A 22397-nucleotide genomic window follows, 5' to 3' on the forward strand; every position below is an offset into this window, starting at 1 on the left:
GGAAAAGGTTTCCGCAAAGAAAACTGCAAGATGTAGGATTAAAATCTTTCCACTTCACGGAAGTAATCCACTTCTTTAGCGGCTCTGGGTGCTTCAGAAGAAACCTGTTCAAAAACATCGAATTAGCAAACGCACTAAGTCTGTATTGTTATCGTATTGAAATCGGTAATGTGAAATGTAAGTCACTTTCCTTACTCCATCGCTTCGTACAATTGAAAGCGGAACAAGAAATCACCATTTCGATAATCCTTAATTCCTTATACACCGTACAGACCGAGAGAAGCTTCTTGGCAAATTCGAATATGGCGGGCAATACAGATGACAGTAATCAGCTGGTAGAGCCATCTATCGGTAGGTCCGGTAGTTGAGCATCCCTCATTTCGCTAGCTTTAGACGCCTGTACATCTGCATCGGCGGAATGTCTTTGGTTGTGGAGTTTGTTTCTCGATTGTTCGTACAGTTTTCCAACGCGGGCAACGAGTAAGCAGCTTCGGTGGTGTACAGCGCAAAATTGTGAAATGTCAGAGTACGAAGTTGTCGCGAAAGGCCCATTGAAAATAAAAGGGGACGGTGGTGTGAAAAAGTGAGTATGTAACAAAGTGTCCCACATGTGAAAGACTATTTAGGTAACTGTAGAATTGCTTGCTAATATTCATGTCCTACGTTAGGAAAAAGAAAAAGAAGGATCAGAAGAAATTGTTGGAACAAGTTCCTAAAATTATAGAAGTACCGAAGGAAGAAAAGCAAGGGAATGAAGTTAAAAGAACAAAGGCAGAATTGGCATTCCTAAAGATGCAGGAAAAAATGGTATGTATATGCTTGCTCAGTACTGTTGTTTCTTCACGTGTTGTATGTTCTATTGTAGAACAATTAAGACAGAATCTGCCCATTGTCATGTTGAATTCAGTTTTGTAGGCGCCTGTGTATATGTGAAGAAATAAACAGAAAAGTTTGACAAGTATGTTGTCATGTATGTAACTGCTGAGAATTGATCAGCTGTGATAAAAGTGATGAACTTATTGTTCAGTTTTCAGTTTTTCTAACTGTATCGTCACAAATTTAAGAAAACAGTTAAATCCCTTACAATATTCAGTGTAAGGTAATTTATGTGCACCAAGGAAAAAAGTTGACTATGAACAGAACCCTGTGTGACAACCTCTTCTCTACTTTAACGTTGACTTCATTTCTATTACAGTGTGCATGAAAGCATGCTCCCATTTAATCAAAGTATGTACCCTCTGTGCTTAACTTCTTACTTAATTGTGCAAACAGATAATTAGCATTTTATGCTGACAATGTCTTAATAATGCTAGTTTGAGAAAATGTTGCAGTGTGTTCCATTAAGAAACCCAGGAAGAGTACACAATGAAACAGCACATTCAGATTTTGGAGTAATCACTACATGTGTACCACACCCCAATCGATATTGTTAGTTCGCGTTGTATTTATACATGATCTGCCGGCATGTATCCAAGAAGCAGAATTCCTTCAATTTGCTGATCTTATTCAAGTGTTGAAATGGAAAAATTGCAGTACTTGAAAATGTAAATAATAGTTTGTAGAAATTTAAGTAGTAGTTCTCTCCAAATGAGCTGTTCTTTATTTATTTAGTCATTAATGTATCCATACATAAACAATATTAATTGTATGGATGTTATTAACACGCAAATTTACACAGTACAGACACACAAATGTTTAGAAGTGCAGATACATACATTAGTTGCTTTACTATACTCAACGTTTGTACATCATATTTCAGTATTGTTGGTGGTGGTGGTGGTGGTGGTGGTGGTGGTGGTGGTGTGGCGGCATTGCAGATGGTTATTTTAATTGTTGTTGTTGTTGTGGTGGTGGTGGTGGTGGTGGTGGTGGTGTGGCGGCATTGCAGATGGTTATTTTAATCTTGGTAGTTATTTACTGCTGATTCGTTTCTGGTTTTGGGATTGTTAGTTCATCGTTTGAAGTTTGTCCCTTTAGGAATTTAATTTTGTTTGTAATCCAGAATGGAATATGACAATATTACGAAAAGTAGATGCCGAGTCGCAGATATCTCTCTCTCTCTCTCTTTCTCTCTCTCTCTAAAACACACACACACACACACACACACACACACACACACACACACACTGCCAGGGTTTAGATTACCTCTCGTTGTCCCCTGAAATGAAGAATGTCCAACACACTGACCTTCCCAGGCCTCCCACAGTCATATTCCACGGCCCACCAAATCTACACAATATCCTCTTCCATCCCTACACAGCCCCTGCTCCCAACCCTTTGCCTTTGGCTCATATCCCTGTAATATACCAAGATGCAAGATCTGTCCTGTACATCCTCCCACCACCAGCACCACCTCCTCCTCCTCCTCCTACTGCAGTCCGTTCACAAGCATCAGCTATCCTATCAAAGGCAGGGCTACCTGTTAAACAAGTTGTGTGATCTTCAAGTTAAGCTGCAACCACTGTGCTGCATTCCATGTGGGCATGACAACCAGCAAGCTGTCTGTTTGCATGAATGGCCACTGACAAACTGTGGTCCGGAAACAACTGGTCCACCCTTTTGGTGAGCGAGTATCCCAACTTGACGTTCTTCATTTCAATGACTACTTCACAACCTGTGCCATCCAGATCCTTCCCAGCTTTTCAGGATTGCACGGTTTGAAACTTCCCCTGCAATTTATTGTATGTACCCGTAACTCTCCTAGCCTCAAACTTCAATAGTTGTTGCCCTTACCCATCTAGCCCATTCCCTATCCCATCCCAGCACTACACAACCCTCTATTCCACCAACACACACTGTCTTTTTACTTCTCTCCTTTTCCACTACCACCCCACCCTCTGTCTAACCTCAGGACTGCATCTAGCTGTCCTACCCTCTCTCCACCTTGTCACTGTATGCTCCAATAAGCAGCACTTTACCGTCCCCCACCCCCTATCCAGCTGTTCCTCCTCCTACCTCCCCCAGCCTCCTCCTTACCCTCACCACCTGGTTACCTCTCATCATGTGCTGCTGCTCGCAGTCTTGCTTCAGCTGCCAGAGACTGTGGTAATGTGTGTGTGTTTTGTCTGTTTTCGACAAAGGCCTTTTTGGCTGAAAGCCCACTTTGTGACAGCCTTTTTTGATGTGCCTGTCTGTGACTTAGCATTTCTGCTGTATGGTGAGTAGCAACTATCCTTTTCACAATTGTTAATTTTGTGTGTTCATCATTTGATGCTAGGTATGAATCTAACCACTGATTTAACAGTAATTTGTTAGTGCTACTGTGGATGAGGACATGGCTGTGACTGTAAAATTTCTGTATACCTCGTCACAGAATGTAAGCAGTGTCATCAGTTCGGCGAATTGAAGTAGTTGATGTGTCACTGCTTCTCGAACCAGGGAGCAGGACGTGTGGTGGTGCCGCCATGATAAGACTTGGAGTTCCCTGGTTTGAAAACTCTGGTTGGCCTTGTAGATATTGTTTTGTTGACTTCTTATTGCTGTAATTGTTCATCTATTTGGCTTTGTTTGCAAGAAATTGGTGTCTGTGATAGGTGTGTTTTATTTTGGTTTTCTTTTTGTCATGAGGTTTGTTCAAAGATGGTACAGTATAGGAGAGCCTTAAACAGGGGGTTGAGGATAGTTGCAGGAATTGATGACTACTGTTCAGGAAGGCTAAGCATGAGAGGAATGATTGTCTTGTGGGAACTTAAGTGTGAAGGGGCAGAGGGAGAGGGGTGGTGAGAGGTATACTAAATAGATTTGGTTGGTTTAATTGAAGGATATATTGCAGAGGGTTCCAATATTGTTTACAATTCTTTTTCTTCGTACAGGGGTTGTTTCAATATTTAACGCTGAGCCATAATGTAGAGTTAATGGTTATGCAGCAGGATAGAAAGGGATATTGTGTGTATGTGTGTGTGTGTGTGTGTGTGTGATTATTTATTTATTTATTTATTTTAAAAGTGGGGTAGTGGGTTTGTTTGTGTACATAATTTTCTGTGAGATGTGCATGTCGAAATTTACATTGGTGTTGTGGTCTGGGGTGCGAAACTTGCTACTAGTTGGTAGGAGCTGTCTTCTTGTTTGTCAGGATGGACTCGATCCCCACCTGTGATGTGTTGGGTTGTTTTCTATAGCTGTGAGATGGGAGTAAAGCTGTGGCAGACGTAGAGAAAGAAATGGTGAACATAAACAATTTTTTAGTAATTCATACAGCTTGAACAGTCATCTCAGTGCGCACTCATTTTCGACATGGTTTAACGTTCTTTCATATTGTTCCAGCTTGTAGCGGGGAGTGTGGTAGATGCAGCATGTGACTTACATGCGCTGCTAGCAGTGTGGCAAACTGAGTTAGCATTGCTACTACACTAGGAGCTGAGTCGACAGTAGTGGTCAAGTACTAATTACGACACGGGGTGGGGGGCTAGAGGCAGTGACAGTGATATCCTCTCCCTTGTAACAGGTTGTGGCGCATTGCACAGGGCCTGGCTTGGGACTAGGGAACAGGGGCAGGCAGTTGGTGGACTCTGGCGAAGAGGAGAGTTTAAGTAGAGATGATGACGGTGTTGGCTGCCAGGTGCCAGGGATTGGGCAGTCAAGCAGCAGCTGTTGGTTCAGAACTCGATGCAGGAGTGAGGGTGGTGACAGTTATGGTATGATCTCAGAGGCTGTGTCTGACACAGACTTGGTACAGCTACACTGCCCAACTAGGTGGTAATGGTGGCTGGTCCAGAAGAGGTTTAAATGCAGCTGCTCCGTGCTGACTTCGCAGAAGGGTCTGCATTTCCATGTTAACTTCATGGAGGCTGGTAGATGTCCCATGTCGTTGCCATCTTGAAGCGGAGACTTTTGCTGAGTTGCTGTATTGGCAGATGCATTATCCGGGGATGGCCAATATGTGAGTCTCAGTGACCTGTCCAAGGCACTGAGGATGGCTGTGTTTTGTTCAGTTTTAACTCTTCCCCCTGAGAAAAATCTGGCCGCCAAATTCCCAGTGCAACACAAAAAATAGATGTTTTTTTGCGGTATGCCAAGGTGATGGAGTCAACTCCATCGGATTTGCTGATTGTGTGTGTATTGATGTATGGTATAGATTTGTTATACTCTGTGATCATTCTTTATGTACAAGAACAATTGGCGGACTTTGGAGGTCATGGTCGGAAAAGAGTTGAGGCCATGTGGTATCCAACTGTCCTCTATTGGTGAGGTGTAAGATGTAGTACTGACCTGTAATGTGAGACCCTGAACTTGGTCAAATGCCACATTGTCACCAATGTTTTTATTGATAACATGTCCAGGACACCTGGTCTGTGACCTGCCTTCGGGTGGTACTTTGGCACAGCCAGTTTTGGTTCTGTGCATGTTTTTTGAGGAGCTGACACATTTGGCATGTGTTGGTTTGTAGTACACAGACGTGCTACAGCTTGTGCATGCCTGTTTTTTATTCTATCTCATGTGTCCATATCTGGACTTCTGGGGGTGAGGTGTTTAGTGTGGGAGTATTTGGCTTGGTTGGGATTTGCTTGAGACCACTCATCACAGTGTGAAGTTGTGGGCCATCCGTTGTGGCTGTATTGGGTGCCAACTTAATGTTCAGCTATATGTTCTGCATTGCCAACCCGTATTTTGTCAGGGTATAGACTTTGGGGGAGGGAATCAGTCTTTTCCTGTCCATGAGTGCTGACTTGTCCCATTGCAGCAGAGGCCAAGACTCTACAGTGTGCCCTAAACACCAGCTGCCCTAAAATTCTGGCTTTCTGGAATATCTCGTCTGTAGTATCTCATTTGGCCTACAGAAACACAGCTGGCAGCAGCTATGCAGCTGTTCAGTATAGAAAGGGCTGCTACATTTTTGCACCCACTGTGCTGCAAGCTTCATTGGCTGAAAACATTTTGTGCAGAACCTGTTTTTTGTAGTGAAACTGTGATTCATACACTATTTTAATACAGTTTCAAGTGTTTACACTTTGGTGACCTCTAATTCACCCACTGTGACACATTGCCCTTTGCACTATTTACACTATCTTGTAACCATTGAAACCCATCATCACTTCAGCTCTCACTATGTCATATTAGTAGCATCTAGGGAAGGGAATGGGCTCAGGAAGGTATTCTAACCCACTTATTGTTTGTATGCTAAAATTCACGTTTCTCACATTTTCTTGTTACATACATGTAACAGCTTGAATAGAGGCCTCATATGTAACATGAACACTATCACATGATCTCTATTGCTAATACAAAAAAAAATCCAGGGACTCCTTGACCTATACAGTTCTCTTTTCATTAATCTATATGCATACTATCCTGTTCCCTTATCACTGTGACCTAACAAATAATGAAAATATGTACAAAAGGAAGGGAGTTTCATGCAGCTTCTGCCACAAAGTTTGTTTTGGATTGCTTGGTAAATAGTGACAGACTTTGGGGTGTTTTGTAATGTAGAGACTGTTGGATCTGTGTTTGGAAAGAGGAAGTTTGGAAGAAGTAATAATAACATTTCCGATGAATGGGTATGGGCAGCATGGAGAGGAAGTGAGTAGTGCTTTGTTCAAGTTGTTCAGAAAAGAAATATGTGCTTCTCAATGTGATAAAAATAGTATATGGTATATGGCACAGCAGTAATTTCATATTGTGTCCAATCATCCAAGTGCTTCTCTGATGGTGAACTCGGAGCTCCAGACACAGGTACACACACTCTAATATCAAAGTGGGACACAGTTTGCTGTAAAGTGCTGCTTGCATGGAATGAACCTGTGCAAAAATATGTTTAACTCTTATTTATTTGAATATATGTGGAGGAGGAAAGGACTGAGGAATTAATACATTTATGATGTTTACGGAAATTGTATCGCCCAGCCCTTCTCCCATGAACCATGGACTTTGTTGAGGTAGGGTGGCTTCAATGTCTCAGTGATGCAGGTAGCTGTGCTGTAGATACAACCACAATGGAGGATGTTTGTTGTGAGTCCAAATATGTGGTTCCTGAAGAGGGGCAGCAGTATTTACAGTAACTGCTGGGGCAACAGTCTGGATGATTACCTGATCTGGTGTTGTAACATCAGCCAACATGTTCTTGCTGTGCTGGTGCTGTGAATGGTTGAAAGTAATAGGAAATTACAGCCATTTTTTTCACTGGTGATATCCTCTCGGGTAAAATATTCTGGAGGTAAAATATTCTCCCATTTGAATCTTTGGATTGGAACTTTGTTGGATGGTGGTGTCATCGTCAGGAGGAGGAGGAAGGGGGGGGGGGGGGGTCTTACGGGTCAAGAGTGTGGAATGTTAGATCCCTTTATCAGATATGTAGGTTCGAAAATTTAAAAATGGAAATAAACAGGTTGATGTATGATATAGTGGGATTTAGTGAAATTTGGTGGCACGAGGAACAGGACTTCGAGTCAAGTGAGTACAGTGTTATATAAATACTAGCTCAAATAGGTGTAATGCAGGAGTACGTGTAATAATGAATAAGAAAATAGGAATGCAAGTAAGCTACTATGAACAGCATAGTGAACACATTATTGTAGCCGAGATAGAAATGAAGCCACTGTAATTCAAGTAATGCGAGTAAGCTACTATGAACAGCATAGTGAACATATTATTGTAGCTGAGGTAGAAATGAAGCCAACATCCACAACAGTAATTCAAGTTTACACGCCAACTAACCGTGCATATGATGAAGAGATTAAAGAAATTTATGATGAGACAAAAGAAATCATTCAGCTAGTTAAAGGATATTCAAATTTAATTGTGGTTGGGGACTGGAATTCAGTAGTGGAAAAAAGAAGAGAAGGTTTAGTAGTAGGTGAATATGGACCGGGGGGGGGGGGGGGATGAAAGAGGAAGCCATCTGTTATAATTTTGCACAGAACATAATTTAATCATCACTAATGCTTAGTTTAAGAACTGTGAAAGGAGGTTGTATACACGGAAGAGACCTTGGAGGCACTGGAAGGTTTCAAGTTGATTGTATAGTGGTAAGACAGAGATTTTGGTGCCAGATTTAGAACTGTAAGACATTTCTAGCCGCAGTTGTGGCTCTCAACTGTTACAATTAATGAGCCGATTAAATTAATTACATTTATCGTAGATTAAAACTGAAGAAATTGCACAAAGCTAGGAAATTAAGGAGATTGTATCGAATAAGTTGAAAGAACCAGAGATGTTTGAGAGTTTCACTGGGAGCATGAGCAGGAGACATGAATACAGTAGATGATGACTGGGTAGCTTTGGGGGATGAAATAGTGGAGGCAGTTGATGATCAAATAGATAAAAAGACAAGGCTTAGTCAAAATCCTTGAATATCACAAGATACACTGAATTTACTTGATGAAAGGAGGCAATGTAAAAATGCAGCAAATGAAACAGGTGGAAGGGAATACAAATGTTGAAGTAGGTGAAAGGGAATACAAATATATATTTAAAAAAAGATTGACAGGACGTGCAAAGTGGCTAACGATGAATGGCTAGAGGACAAATGTAAGGCTATAGATATCATAGGGGAGAAAGAGAGACTGCCTACAGAAAAATTGAAGAGGCCTTTGTAGAAAAGAGAAGCAGTTGCACAAATATCAAGAGCTCAGACAGCAACCAGTACTAAGCAAAGAAGGGAGAGCTGGAAGGTGGAAGTTGTATATAGAGGGACTACACAAGGAAAATGAACTATAAGGCAATTTTACAGGAGGGGAAGAAGACATAGATGAAGATGAGATAGGACGTGTGGTATCGTGAGAAGAATTGGACAGAACACTGAAAGACCCAAGTCAAAACAAGGCCTCTGGAGTAGATAACAATTTGTTGAAAATACTGATGCCCTTGAGAGAACCAGCCATTACAAAACTATTCCACCTGGTGTGCAAGATCTAATAGACAGGTGAAGTACCTTCAGACTTCAAGGAGAGTAAAAATTTCAGAAAAGAAAGCAGGTCTTGATGGGTGTGAATATTACCAAACTATCAGTTTAGTGAGTCATGGTTTCAAAATACTGACAGATTCTTCACACAAGAATGGAAAAACTGGTAGAAGCAGACCTCACAGAACATAAGTTTGGCTTCAAGAGAAATGTAGGAATGCACCCTAAGACTCCTAGAAGATAGGCTAAGGAAAGGCATTTATAGGCCTAGAGAAAGTTTCTGACAGTGTTGATTGGAATACTGTCTTTGAAAAGTCTGAAGGTAGCATGAGTAGAATACAGGGAACGAAGGGCTGTTTACAGCTGGTACTGAAACCAGACGGCAGCTATGAATCAAGAGGCACGAGAGGGAAGCAGTGGTTGAGAAGGCAGTGAAATGAGCTGATGCTACGCCATAAAGAAACAGTTTATTAATTAATTAGCTTGCTTACTTTTGACTTTGACATAGATAAAGACAGGTACTGCATTTTTTGCCTGGATGCATACATTATAAAAATTTTTTACCTGTCTAATACAAACGATCTGTGAAAAAATTTGACTATAGATGAATGTGTTTTCTTCATCGCTGCTGTAAGGAGAAAACGGGATAGGCAGGAGTGAGTTGGCAGTCGGAGTTTTCTGGTTCTCCGTTTCTCAGAGAACACTAGGCAAGTTGGAAAAAACTGCTACAACTTGTGATGAAGATGTCGTCTCCCTTAGCAGCTACAGTATTTAGTCACTGTAAAATTTTCTTTTTAGGAAACACTTTCAGAATGATAACGTTGAACAACAGTGGCAGTATGATATCTTCTGACTAGCAAACTGATCGCTTAGGGAACGTCTTGGACGTACAAGCTGACTGCAAAATATTGCACGTCATTTGGAGTGTGGTAGTAGCAGATCCGTCCAGTATTGTTAATTCGCAAAGAAATCACTATGCACCGTATTGCTAAACACACTAATAATTTTTATGAAGGTCCAAGGATCCAACATCGAATAAATGTTTGTAAACGATATATACCTTTTTCAAGAATTAACTTTTTATTCTTGATAATTGGGATTGCAAGTTGACCTCTGCATTTCAAATTACTTCTGTGTGCAAACTTATCTCCAGCAATTACAAGAAAACATAGATGCTTTTTTCCACAGCAAAGAGCATTGTCTCAAATTACGGTAGTGCATCATCGCTGGTGCTCGCAGCCAGAATATTACAATCATATTACATTATGTAGAGACATTACAGCAGTGAGACAGGGTTGTAGCCTATCGCTAATGTTACACAATCTGTGTATTGAGCAAGCAGTAAAGAAAACCTAAGAAAAATTTGGAGAAGGAATTAAAGTTCAGGGAGAACAAATAAGAACTTTGAGGTTTGCCACTGACATTGTAATTCTGCCAGAAACAGCAAGACTTGAAAGAGTATTTGAATGGCATGGACAATGTCTTGAAAGGATGATATAAAATGAACATCAAAGAGGGTAATGCAGTGCAATAGAATTCAATCAGGTAATGCTGAAGGAATTATTTTAGGAAGTGAGAGACTAAAAGTAGAAGATGAGTTTTGCTATTTGAGCATTAAAATAACTGATGATGGCCAAAGTAGGAAGTAGGCTGACAGTGGCAAGAAAAGTGTTTCTGATGAAGAGAAATTTGTAACATCAAATGTAGGATTAAGTGTTAGGAAATCATTTCTAAAGGTATTTGTCTGGAGTGTAGCCTTGTATAGAAGTGAAACGTGGGCGATAAACAAAAAAAGAATGGAAGCTTTTGAATGCTGAGTATTAGATTGGTAGATCGAGGAGGTACTAAACAGAATTGGGAGAAAAGAAATCTGTGGCAAAACTTGACTAAAAGAAGGGATCAGTTGATAGGACATGTTCTTAGAGATCAAGGGTAGTGAGCGGATGAAAGTTGTTTGGAGAAGAGAGGCCTGCACAGGATAGAATAGCATGGAGAGCTTCTTCAGACTGAGGACCACAACAGCATGGAAACTATTTCCAAAATTTACAGTCCAGAATAAAGTTCTGATTTTTGTTCTATATTGTTACTACTGCCATTAAAACAACTTTTTAGGCTAAACTTAAGTATTAGTATTGAAAGAAAGTTGGCAACACTAATTGGAGGGGGGGGGGGGTTAAGTGGCAGCTTAAGCAGATTATGTGCAAACTAGTGACACAAACCAATTGATGTAGCACCTATTTTTCTACATTTACAGATTTGCATTGTTTTGATATGTACCAACATGTTTAAATTGACTCCGTATGTATTCCTAAGTTTCAGGAGTTATGTTAATTTGTTACTTCATTTTTTTGTGATTATGTTAAGATTTCTAAGATTGCGATTAGGCTGATAGCCAAAAGCATGATTTAAATTCCTACAATTAAAATTAGCAGCAATAACATTACAAAATTGCTTCTGAGAAATATTTTGTCATTTTTCTAGTGACAACATTCAGGATCTTCCTTGTCATGTTACGAAATAGCAATGTCTTTGGCTACCGACACAGAACTCAGGATTCATTGTGTTCATTTACCACCATTCTCTGTGTAGTTACTAACTTCAGCATGCAGCGGAAGAGCCAGTGCACATTTACCTAATGATTTGTAAAGAAATTAAGGCCAGAACTTGGCTATGTTAAACACAGATAATGATTTGAAAATTGTCATCATTGCAAGATGCTTCATCCTTTCTGCGATTAAGTTTATTGGGCATAACATTTACCTGCCCACATGATTTTTTTTCTGTTGTAGGCTTTACCAAATGACCTGTCTTGGTATGAATAACAACCCAATGTTTGGGAAGTAAAGCTGTGAGAATGGGTCATGTGTCGTGCCTGGAAAGGCCAGCCACAATGAGCATTGCCCAAGAAACACGAAGTTCCGGGTAGGGGTTTTGGTGCAGAACAAAGTTTTAAGCAGCCAGGAAGTTTCGAAACAGAGCACAGTCTGCTGCAGGGTGAATGATTGATCCTGGAAACTCGTATGCTGGAATATGTTTGGATGTGGTGGTCAGTAAAATGGCAATGAGTTGAGTAAGAAATGAAACCCTCAAAGTAGTTACCTCCCATCATATAACAGGAGTGGACCATGTGGAAAGCCCAGAAATGTATCTGTAGTGGAGTGGCAGTGACCAGAGTCAGGAGAAGAAAAAGGGCTGTATGAGCAGGTGCAAACCATGTCCAATAAACAGAATTGCAGCCCAGGTCAATTACCTAGGAAGTTCACAAGATTCCTTTTCAATCTTAACCTATTTTTGGTGCCTGCTGATCATGCAGTGGGTTTTCTTCATTCCAGCTTGTTGATCACTACATTGGTTTCAAGGTCCCTTCACACTAATGAGGGTGCTATTCTGAATAATATATGCAGGTTGCCCATTGCTGATGGTTTAAGCATCTCCTCATAATTTGACAGCTTTCATTTGTTGCAGTGTCAATATGTTTTGGCATGCACAGACCGATATTACTCTGGGGACACACATTCTACTGCTAAAGATTTGCAGAGCGATAGTGTGTACTCTCAACTGTAAACTGACATGGAGATTGTCATCTTGGTGCTATTGTCAGTGTGGTGATCGCAAAGAAGGCTGTGTAAATAATGTGAAGAATTGGAGGAAATGGAACATTTTGTCTTTGTGCCCAAGTATATGGGAATGCTGTAACCATCCTTGGTGGCGATCCCTGACACTTCCAGGGCTTGAATGGTGCCCAGAACAGCCGTAACGAAATGCTCGTACATTGATGTCAAGATTTCATCTTATCAGGAGTGGATGGACAAAAGCATTAGGAGTGAATAAAGCAATAGCATCTGAGTTTGTCGAGTGCAGGGCATCTTGATCTAATGCAGTAATGTTGTGGCACATCAACACTTATGTCATCTCATTATGTAGGAAAGTTCTGTTGAATCTAAATACTTTAGGAATTAAGAAGACCATTCACCAAAAAGAAGCATTGAGTTGTCAACAGGTGCAATAAAAAACGACAGAAAACTTATTAGCTTTTGGAGTAATCCTTCCATGAGTTAAGAGTACAAATAAACACACATACCACACCACATATTCATGTGCGTGCATGACACACGTGCATGTGTCCTCTACACAGTTCCAGGAGTGCAATTTGACAGGTGGACTACTGTGCGGGTGGGGTTGTGTCAATTTGGTGCGAAGAAGGGGAGGTGGGAGGCAGGAAGAAGGGTTGCAGGTACGCAACTAATTGCCCAGGAGGAGGCAGCCGGTTTGCTCGCTAGGTGTGCGGAGAGGGAGGGTTGACAGGTGCATTGGCTAGGCATGTGATGCATGGCTGTCATATGAGAATCCTGTTGCCCACTAGGCCGATGGTCTCGCAAGGGCATTCACAGACAGGCACTACCACCCAAACCTAGTCTGAAAACAGATTTCCTGTGCCATATCCCCACACATACGTAATCTCCCCACTACCCCCAAGGAACAATCACCTCTTGTCATCCAGTATCACCCTAGATTGGAACAACTAGACAGTATTCTTCACCAGGGCTTTGATTATTTATCAACTTGCCCTGAAACTAGGGACACCCTAACCAAGATCCTCCTCGCCCCTCCCAAAGCAATGTTCTGTCATGTTCCCAGCCTACGCGACATCCTAGTCCTTACTTGTGCTACTCCTACTCCCAACCCCTTGCCACAGGCATCATATCCCAATCCACCCACCCAGCACTTCCTACTCTGGTCCTGATACAGGCTTTTCTACTGCATCAGAAGTCAGATCAGGCCACTACATCAGAAAAATCATTGCACACCTTTTTATGTCAGTATGACAACCAAGCAGCTGTCCACCGAAATGAATGGCCACCACCAAACTGTGGCCAAGAACAAAATAGACCACCAGGTTGCACAACATGTGTGATTTCAATTACTGCTTCAAAACCTGGGTCACATGGATCGTTCTCTCCACCACCAGCTTTTCTAAACTACAAGTGGGATGCAACCCATCCTTTGCTCCCAGAACCATCCAGGCTTCAATCTCTGTTAACTGACTGTCCCCACTTGCTCCCCTCCCATTTGACTTCTCCATGTCAGTCTGCAGCTCGTGGTCTAGTGACCAGTGTTGCTACTTCTGGATCGCGGGGTCCTAGGTTCGATTCTTGGCTGGGTTGGGGATTTATTCTGCCCAGGGATTGGGTGTTTGTGTTGTCCTCATCATTTGTGAAATTAGCTAGATTGGACTGTGTACAGATTGGGAATTTGTGCGGGTGCTGATGACAGCACAGTTGAGTACCCCACAAACCAAACCATCATCATCATCTCTTCATGTCACCTTCATCATGCACCGTTCCCCTCTGAAATTCGTGGATCATATGCCTAGCAGATTCACCTGTCAACTCTCCCTTCCTGGGTTCTTAGCGAGCAAACCAGCTGCCTCACTGGAAGCAATTAGCTACTTACCTGCAACACCTCTTCCTGCCTCCCACCTCTCACTCCCTCTACCCATCCCGCCTGTGACAACCTCCACCCCACCGTAGTCCACCTGCTGAACTATGCTCCTGGCATTGTGCATCCAGCCAGCACTGTGCAGGGGCAAAAGACTTTCAAAAAGTTTGGGACGAGACCCAGTTTAATGTGCAGTGGAAATAGCTATAAATTTTTGGGGTCCATATGACAACATTCTTAAAATTGTGACAATAGTTCATTGCAAGTAGGCCATATTTCACCATAAATTTTTTCTGTCTGTGTTGGTTCACTCACATAAAAAGCAGCAGTGGCCAGAATGCTGAGAAGTACTTCAGTTACCATTAGCTCTCCACATACATGCCTTGTGTATTCCTTTTATGGGATAAGTGTGAGTAACAGTTTCAAGTTTTTAAGTACCTCCTTCAGATAGACTTCGTGAGCAATCGGAGCAGAAGGAAATGGGTTCCAATAATGAAGAAACACTGTTTTCAGACTAACATTGTGGGAATCTATAGACAAGCATCATTTATTTACACTGAAACCATAGCCGAAACTCTCCAGAAAAGACTTGATATCATTACAAAAAACTGTGACTTTCTTGGAGAAATACTCAGAAAAATCAGCATGGTGCTCATGATAAACATTCACTTTTGTATCATAAGGAAGAAGATTTCATCCTTTTAATCATGAAGCTAAAATCTCAGCCTGGGCTGCATATTTCCTTCACTGGGGGTGTTTGTCCTGGTTGCTGACTTGATTTTAGGTGTAAAAACTGTAACACTTCTTTATAAGAGGATTAAGCTTGTGTTTTTGGGATTTCAAAGTTAACTCTCCACAGATAAAACAAAAATAATGTACAGTACTTACACACGTGAAGCATTCCTTGTTCTGAATTAACACAAACGTACAAGAGTGCAGAACACAATCATTACCAACAATTGTCATAAACTTTGTGCTGAAATGATAGTAACAAAAAAGTGAATCTGTGTTCAAGTACAATTTGTCAGTGGTGAATTATGTGCAGAATTGCCTCAATTGTGTCGTAATAGGGGGTACTTGTTCTGCAATTTGATGTCAAAGCTGTTTGGCATGACATTTTATTGGTATTGGTTGTAAGTTACGAGAATGTTTGGAAACCCAAATAACTTATCATTTTTTTTCTTTCAGCAAAAAGAACGCATTAAGCAGAAGGCTTCTATGACACACAAGCAGCGTGTTGAGGAATTCAACCGGCATCTGGACAGTCTGACGGAGCACTTTGACATCCCAAAAGTCAGTTGGACAAAGTAGAACAAATTCTTTGTTTTGGACATATCCATTTGTTGCTCGCACATTTGTTTGCTCACTCATCTTATGCAAGGTGGTGTGGTGCAATGTGAACCTGTCATTTGATGTGAACACATGAACATCATTATTCCATAGTGGTATATGGAAAACAGTTATGAAAGTGTGTGAAGTTTGTGTAAAGAAAAAAATGTTGGTATTTATTGTACAGTTAGGTTTATAGGACTGGTCTCACTTAACAGCAAGTTGCAACCTTGCTACTTAAGTAACAACTTCTGGAAGCTGATGATAGGATGTAAATAACAGTAAATGTCTATGGTAGTAAGCAAGTTACAAGAGAGAATTTCCATAAATATAATTTTTGTTTAAAATTTTAGTCTTGGAAGACACATGTTTTCCTGATGCACTTACAGTATACATTATGAAATATTTGCAACCACTTTGTTGTTGCCTGAAACTAGAATGGAAATGCATGCTATTTTGAAGTATTGTAAGTAAAAAATTTCCTGTCTTACAATGTTGTGTTTTCTTTGACAAGCTAGCTACAGTATATATGCCTTGAGTACTCTAAAGGTCACTTACACTTTAACTGTATTTCAAAGTGTTTGTTGGTATGGTTGCATTGCAATCAGAAAAATCAGTCTTCCCACCACAGAAAATGCATTATAATCTAGAAAATGTTTTTGTTATCTTTTGTGTGGTACAACAGCTTATGTTTCTTAAGTTTTTAAAGTGAGGTTTTGTTCAACTGGAGAAACTAGAATGTGATACAGATATAGAGCTCTTTGTTTTGGACAGTTAATCTTGTATAAAAAAAACTGACTGAAAGTTGTCTGAGGTTTATAATGAGTCTTCACTCTTCATTATTAGCAGTTAAGAAATCACAGTCAAATGTGACTATGCTGTTCTAGAAACTGAAAGTTAAAATATGGTATTATGTCTAGTGAGTTTCATGTCAGCTGTTCTTATGCCATGTAAAACTGTTATGATGACTTTCACAGTGACTGAACTCATGAAGAAGTAAAACAAAGTGTGTAAACAAGTAATTTACTGGAAGTTTCAGGTAGGTCTGAAAGCAAAGAAAGTGAAAGAAAAAACTCAAGACAGTAGAGTAAGGAGCTTGACAATAGAGCAAGGAGCTATGTATTGCACACAAATGATTTGGTATATGAATGTGTAGATAAATTTTCATGACTCTTCTTCATAGTGTGGTTGAACAAGGAATATTTGCTGGAAACTCTTTGATATAGAGGCCAGTACATACATAAATATGCACAGTAATAATTACAAAGTGGGTAAAAGCCTTGACAAATGATACTTGCAGCTACCTGCAACAATAATTGATTTGCAGTTAAAAGTTAGGCATTGTGTCAACATGAAACTTCTGTTTCCTTACCTTACATACTATTAATGTATGCACTGCATAGCATCAGCAAAATTGTTTCAAAATTCAGTTTTAGTGGTCTGTGTTCTTAAACAAGAGCTGTCCTGAGAATGTGGAAATTCAGGTGAGAGATTTATCACAGAAATACTTTAAACAAAAACAACAACAGTGTTTCACAACCGTTAGATGAAATTCATTAAAATATGTCGGGTGATTTCACCTCATTCTCATGAATTTCTCTGGAAGAAATGTGTATTAGACCTTTATATCATAAGTGTTAAGAAATAAAGTATTTTTGTTTTATCTTAATTTTTGTAAATGGTATGGCCCTTTGAAAAATTTATATTTTGTAAATAACTCTTAAAGCAGTAGAGAACAAAAAATATAGCTATTGAACCAAAAGTATTCGAGACCTGGCAGATGTTTTGCGTTAATCTCTCCATTAGTGTGTTGAAATTTAGTTCACACCTGCACACTTATGGGCTTCCTTTGACTTACAAATTTGAGATGAAAACATAAAATTTAATATTTCCTTTTAAAAATCTTTTTTCTAATTTGGAAAGTCACAGAACAATATATTTTCTGTCATATTACCAGATACTACTGATGTAATTTTAAAAAGTATTGTTCTCTGCTCCAGCTATTTGTATTATGTAAATATTTATTACTAAAAATGTTAAAAATTGCATTTTTGTGAGATTTTATTAATTATTTACTTGAACACCCCCACCCAAAAACTTTTGAGAATTTTACAAAGTATTGTTGGCTAATATGTTAGTAGTCAGTGCAAACACAGTGGGCAATATTTTTCTGTGTAAAGTTTTAAAAAATTTTCAAAATTCTGCATCAGTTAATTTCTGTTGTAAAATATGCATGTTGGCAACACTGTTTCCAGCACTCTTCTGTTTATAACAAATGAGTGAGAACTTGCACATAAACCATTCTGCTTTGAGTTTTGTGTTTGGTTTGAACTTTTTGTTAGATACAATGTCAGTGAGGAAATACGGTAGTGAAAGAGTGGGGCATGTGAACTATGAAAAGTACAAACAAGAAGGTGGTATTGGAAAACTGTCAGAGGCATTGCAGAAATATCTTGGTCCTTGAGTAAGTTCAGTATTAGCATCACATCCACTGTGCAGGAATTGATACACTGACTACAAGAAGAAATTTAGTGACAACCCACCTGAACAATCACCATAACCCTTATGTGAAGAAGACAGTGCAGATGTTTATATTCCTGGGTGTGAAGCAGTTGATGCATTGGATGCTAACATTTCTGCTGTAGCCCCTACTATATCCGCCCTTAAACATCCAGGAGAGGTAAGAAACAAAAGAAGAAAACAGTATGTAAAAAGAAAAGTGGAAGAAATTGAAACAAGCTTTACACAAGCAACATCTCTGAAACTTTGTGAAATGTATAATGTAGATGTACTTGGTGCAGAACCTGAAGATAGAGATATGTGCACGAAATGTGACTTGTGCTTTCAAAACAGAACTACTGCTGTCTCAGCAGCCGTCTGTACTGAGAAGGTACAGTTACTGACACTGATACCAGGTAGCTACTCTAAGCAGCAGACACAGAAATGCATATCCACACCCCCACATTATTTGAAATCAAAAACTCAAAATAAAGAATGAGAAAGGTATTTGGCATGCTCAGGTTCTTACTGTGGGCATCCGTTGTAAGATGATATGCTTACTGTTGCCCTAGAATATTATCTAAGTAATGACAAAGATTGCAGCAGATTGTTTCTGAAAATGGTGAAAAGGTAAAAAGATATATGACAAGATAAATAAGAAGCATATCTTCTAATGAAAAAGGCGAACCCGAATTTAAAAATTGGTCTTACAAAATTCTTTTCCTTATGACCAAAATGCATAAAATGCCAGCCAGTGAAAGGAAGTATGCACATTTATATGCTCCATTAATTTGTACCTTATTTGTTTTGCCATAAGCAGTGCCACAGGAAAAAAATACACAGAGATAGATCTGATGCTGGTGCTGAATTGATGACTGTTGAAGCATTACACCCTCAGGATACTGACAATGACATAATCTATGTACTGTGGGAGGGAGGAGAGTGGGTGAAGAAGACAATAGAACCAGAGAAGTTTGTTAAAGAGGTTAAGTGTTGGGTCATGATAGGAACAGCTTACCATCATATCTGGAGGATTCAGAGATGGCCATAGCAGAAGTAAAATCAGCCACATCCCAGAATACTGACACATAAGTTCTTTATTTTGACTTTGCTGAGAACTGGTCTGTTGCTTTGCAGAACAAGATTCAAAGTTATCACTGGTACATATCACAGGTATCAATATTCACATGTGTTGCTCATGTCCTTGGAACATCACACTGTTTCTCTGTTGTCAGTAATCTCTTTCATGACAGTGCACATGCCTGCTACACTGTCAGCATAATAACTGATGACAAAGCATCTAGAGGCTACGCATTTCCTAACCGTGTATGTGACTGTTGCTGCAGCATCTCATTTTAAAAACCAATTTCAGCTTTATGAGCTTGGTCAACAATGTAGTGCAGGAATTAAGACAAAAAATTGATATTTTCAGTAACAGGTCATGAAGTGCCTGTGATGGGGTAGGAGGTCTCTGTAAGCATCTTGGAACAAGATGTAATCTCCAGCATGAAGCTTTTGAAGTTTTGAGATGGTACTAGATTGGTACACACCATATCAACATTAGTAACAAACACAAAACTCTTATTTCTAAATGTAAAATGTTCCAGTTAAAACTCATGTCCACACATTTCCGCAAACTATCAAGAAAAGCCAAAACTTGGAGACATCCAAATCCAGACCTAGGAGAATTTCAACTGGATCATGTAGCCATATCTAAAAGGTATATCACGGAAATTATGCACATTAAAATAGAAATGGGGGAATTCAACTTGGATCATTATTTCTCTAAGATTAAAATAAAATTTCTTCCATCTAAAACAAAAAAGGCGGCCAAGAAAGTGATCAGATACAACACCAGTACAGCTAATATCACAAAAGAAAAATATAGAAAAATTTAGAGAAGAAATTGAAACAAGTAAAGAAGGTGATTGGCATGAACTCCAGATGCAAATAATTTGAGCAGCAGAGAACATTTTAGGATTTGTCAAGAATAAAAAGAAGACATGGTGAAATGAGGAGTGTGAAGAAGCGCCAATACAAAGAGCTCAAAGATGGAGAAAATGGAGACGTTTGAAAGAAGAGGAAGACCTTGAACAATTCAGACAACAAAGGAAAGGAACATCAAAAATAATCCGGAAAATCAAAAGAAACTTTGAAAATTCTGAGCTTATTGAAATAGAAGAAAATTTCACCAAAAATAATACTAGAAATTTTTACCAAACTTTTACACACATTCAAATAACTTCCGGGAATTCAGCCAGGTAACACTTTCAGCGACCGCCAATATTTCGGCGGGAGAACAGCCCGCCATTTTCAAGGCAATGGCCGGAAGTGTTACCTGGCTGAATTCCCGGAAGTTATTTGAAAGTTGTATACACCAGGAGAAACTCAGGTCTTTTAAACACGTGCTTAAAGGGTATCAGGCACCAAGTATTTGTTTCAAAGATGAAAATGGCAAAATGGGTTTAAATAACAAAGAAAACTGTGAAATTTGAGAAATTTTTTTTTAAAAGCTGTTAAACTGTCCAGTTTCAATAGATAAATTAGAATTTCCAGTGACTCATCAAAATCTAGAGGAAAATTTCCCACCAACAGAGTTAGAAATTCATGAAGCCATCAAAACACTCAAAAACAATAAAGCAAGTGGTGAAGACTCCATTACAACAGAATTACTGAAGTTGTCAGAACCAAAAATCATAAAGGATCTACAACTGCTTCTTGAGAACATTTCGAAAACTGAAAAGAGTCCAGTTGAATGGAAAACAGCATTAATCCACCCACAACATAAAAAGGGAGACAAACAAAATGTCAATAATTACAGAGGAATGTTACTTCTGCCAGTGGCATACAAAGTATTATCAAAAATTCTCATGAACCGGGTGGTAGATACTTTAGACAAACAACAGGGAGAATATCAGGGTGTGTGACCGTAGGCTTTCCCGGCGTAAACTGTTGATGAAAGTTTCTCGGGTCTCCAGCCGGGTGGTAGCACTGATATCTCGCGAAATTTCGGGAAGTGTCATACTACCCATCTTCTGGCAAAGTGTTGAGATTCACAGAGAGCGGGCTATTTATATGCGTGGTCACCCCTGCCCCCCTCCACTAGACCTCGGGTGGCTGCGGTGGGGGGATGGTGGTCGCCCTTGGAGGCCGCGATCACTTCTCTGTGTAAGCATTCTGTCTGTGTCCGCGGTGGAGGACATCGACGGGCGCTCTCCCGACGACTCGTTCCTTCCATACGTGGGTCTGCTCTCGGCCAAAATTGCGCATCTTCTGGGCAAATACAATGTCAAAACCATTCTCAGACCACCACTGAAGACAAGGGAGCTCCTAAGTTCTGCCAAAGATGCGCTGAACCTTAACACACCAGGCGTATACAGCATACCATGTGGTAAACAATACATTGGGCCAACACAACACTGTATATCTAAACACTGCCAAAGACATATCAGATGTGTGCGACTAGATCACACAGAAAAATTAGCCATAGGAGAACACCTTCAACTTCGAAAACATGAAGATACTGTGCCAAGCATCTGGCTTCTGGGAAAGCGTTACCAAAGAATCCATAGAAATAAGGATTCACGACAATCTGGTCAGCAGAGATGAGGGATACCAACTCTGTGCAGCATGGAACCCTGCAATAGTGGCAATCCGTCGGGAGTGCACCCATCAATGTCCTCCGCCGCTGACACTGACAGAATGCTTACACCAAGAACCGAATGCGACCGCTGGGGGCGACTGCCATCCCCACCACTGCGCGTACGCCGCTGGTCCATCGCAGCCACCCGAGGTCTGGTGGAAGGGGTGACCATGCACATAGATAACCTGCACTCCGCGAATCTCAACACTTCGCCAGAGGATGGGTAGTATGACACTTCCTGAAACGTCATGAAATATCAATGCTACCACCTGGCTGGAGACTCGAGAAACCTTCATCAGCAGTTTACGCCGGGAAAGCCTACAGTCACATATATGACACCTCTAGGGGGAGGAAATAGTCTGCAGCTTCAGAAAGAACGCACCAAGAAAGTGAAACTTCTCAGCACACTGGCTTTCCTACAATGCTGTCGAGACGAGAACATCTTACCAAGGTTTGCGGTGATTCGGCATCCAGTAAAATCTAAGAAGACTGACCGGATATTACAACTAGCAAACATGGCCTTAGTAAGGGAGCTCATTCATTTCATTCGGAAGGAGCTTGACAGTAATGCGCGCACCCTCCTCACATGCCACCTACAACTGGCAAGGACATAACCAGCCTATCTGTGGGAATGGGCTGACTGCAGCACTT

At 40.3% G+C, this 22397-nt stretch overlaps 1 protein-coding gene across 1 annotated transcript; it reads left to right on the forward strand.

The window, feature by feature from the left end:
• The first annotated feature begins 407 nt into the window (after window positions 1–407).
• LOC126162786 (protein FAM32A) lies at window positions 408–15730 on the forward strand. The gene is made up of 3 exons (XM_049919503.1): window positions 408–583; window positions 669–807; window positions 15464–15730. The coding sequence occupies exons 1-3, from the start codon at window positions 519–521 to the stop codon at window positions 15584–15586; spliced, it is 327 nt and encodes a 108-aa protein (XP_049775460.1). The 5' UTR covers window positions 408–518; the 3' UTR covers window positions 15587–15730.
• Window positions 15731–22397: the final 6667 nt, after the last annotated feature.

The sequence above is a fragment of the Schistocerca cancellata genome, chromosome 2 (assembly GCF_023864275.1).
Source record: "Schistocerca cancellata isolate TAMUIC-IGC-003103 chromosome 2, iqSchCanc2.1, whole genome shotgun sequence".
Lineage (NCBI taxonomy): Eukaryota > Metazoa > Arthropoda > Insecta > Orthoptera > Acrididae > Schistocerca > Schistocerca cancellata.

Excerpts from the sequence above, each read along its gene's own strand:
- LOC126162786 (XM_049919503.1), top strand. The coding sequence starts at position 519 with ATGTCAGAGTACGAAGTTGTCGCGAAAGGCCCATTGAAAATAAAAGGG. Across the intron at positions 584-668 it reads GGGGACGGTGGTGTGAAAAA|GAAAAAGAAAAAGAAGGATC; the intron begins GTGAGTATGTAA and ends GTCCTACGTTAG. Across the intron at positions 808-15,463 it reads TAAAGATGCAGGAAAAAATG|CAAAAAGAACGCATTAAGCA; the intron begins GTATGTATATGC and ends TTTTTCTTTCAG.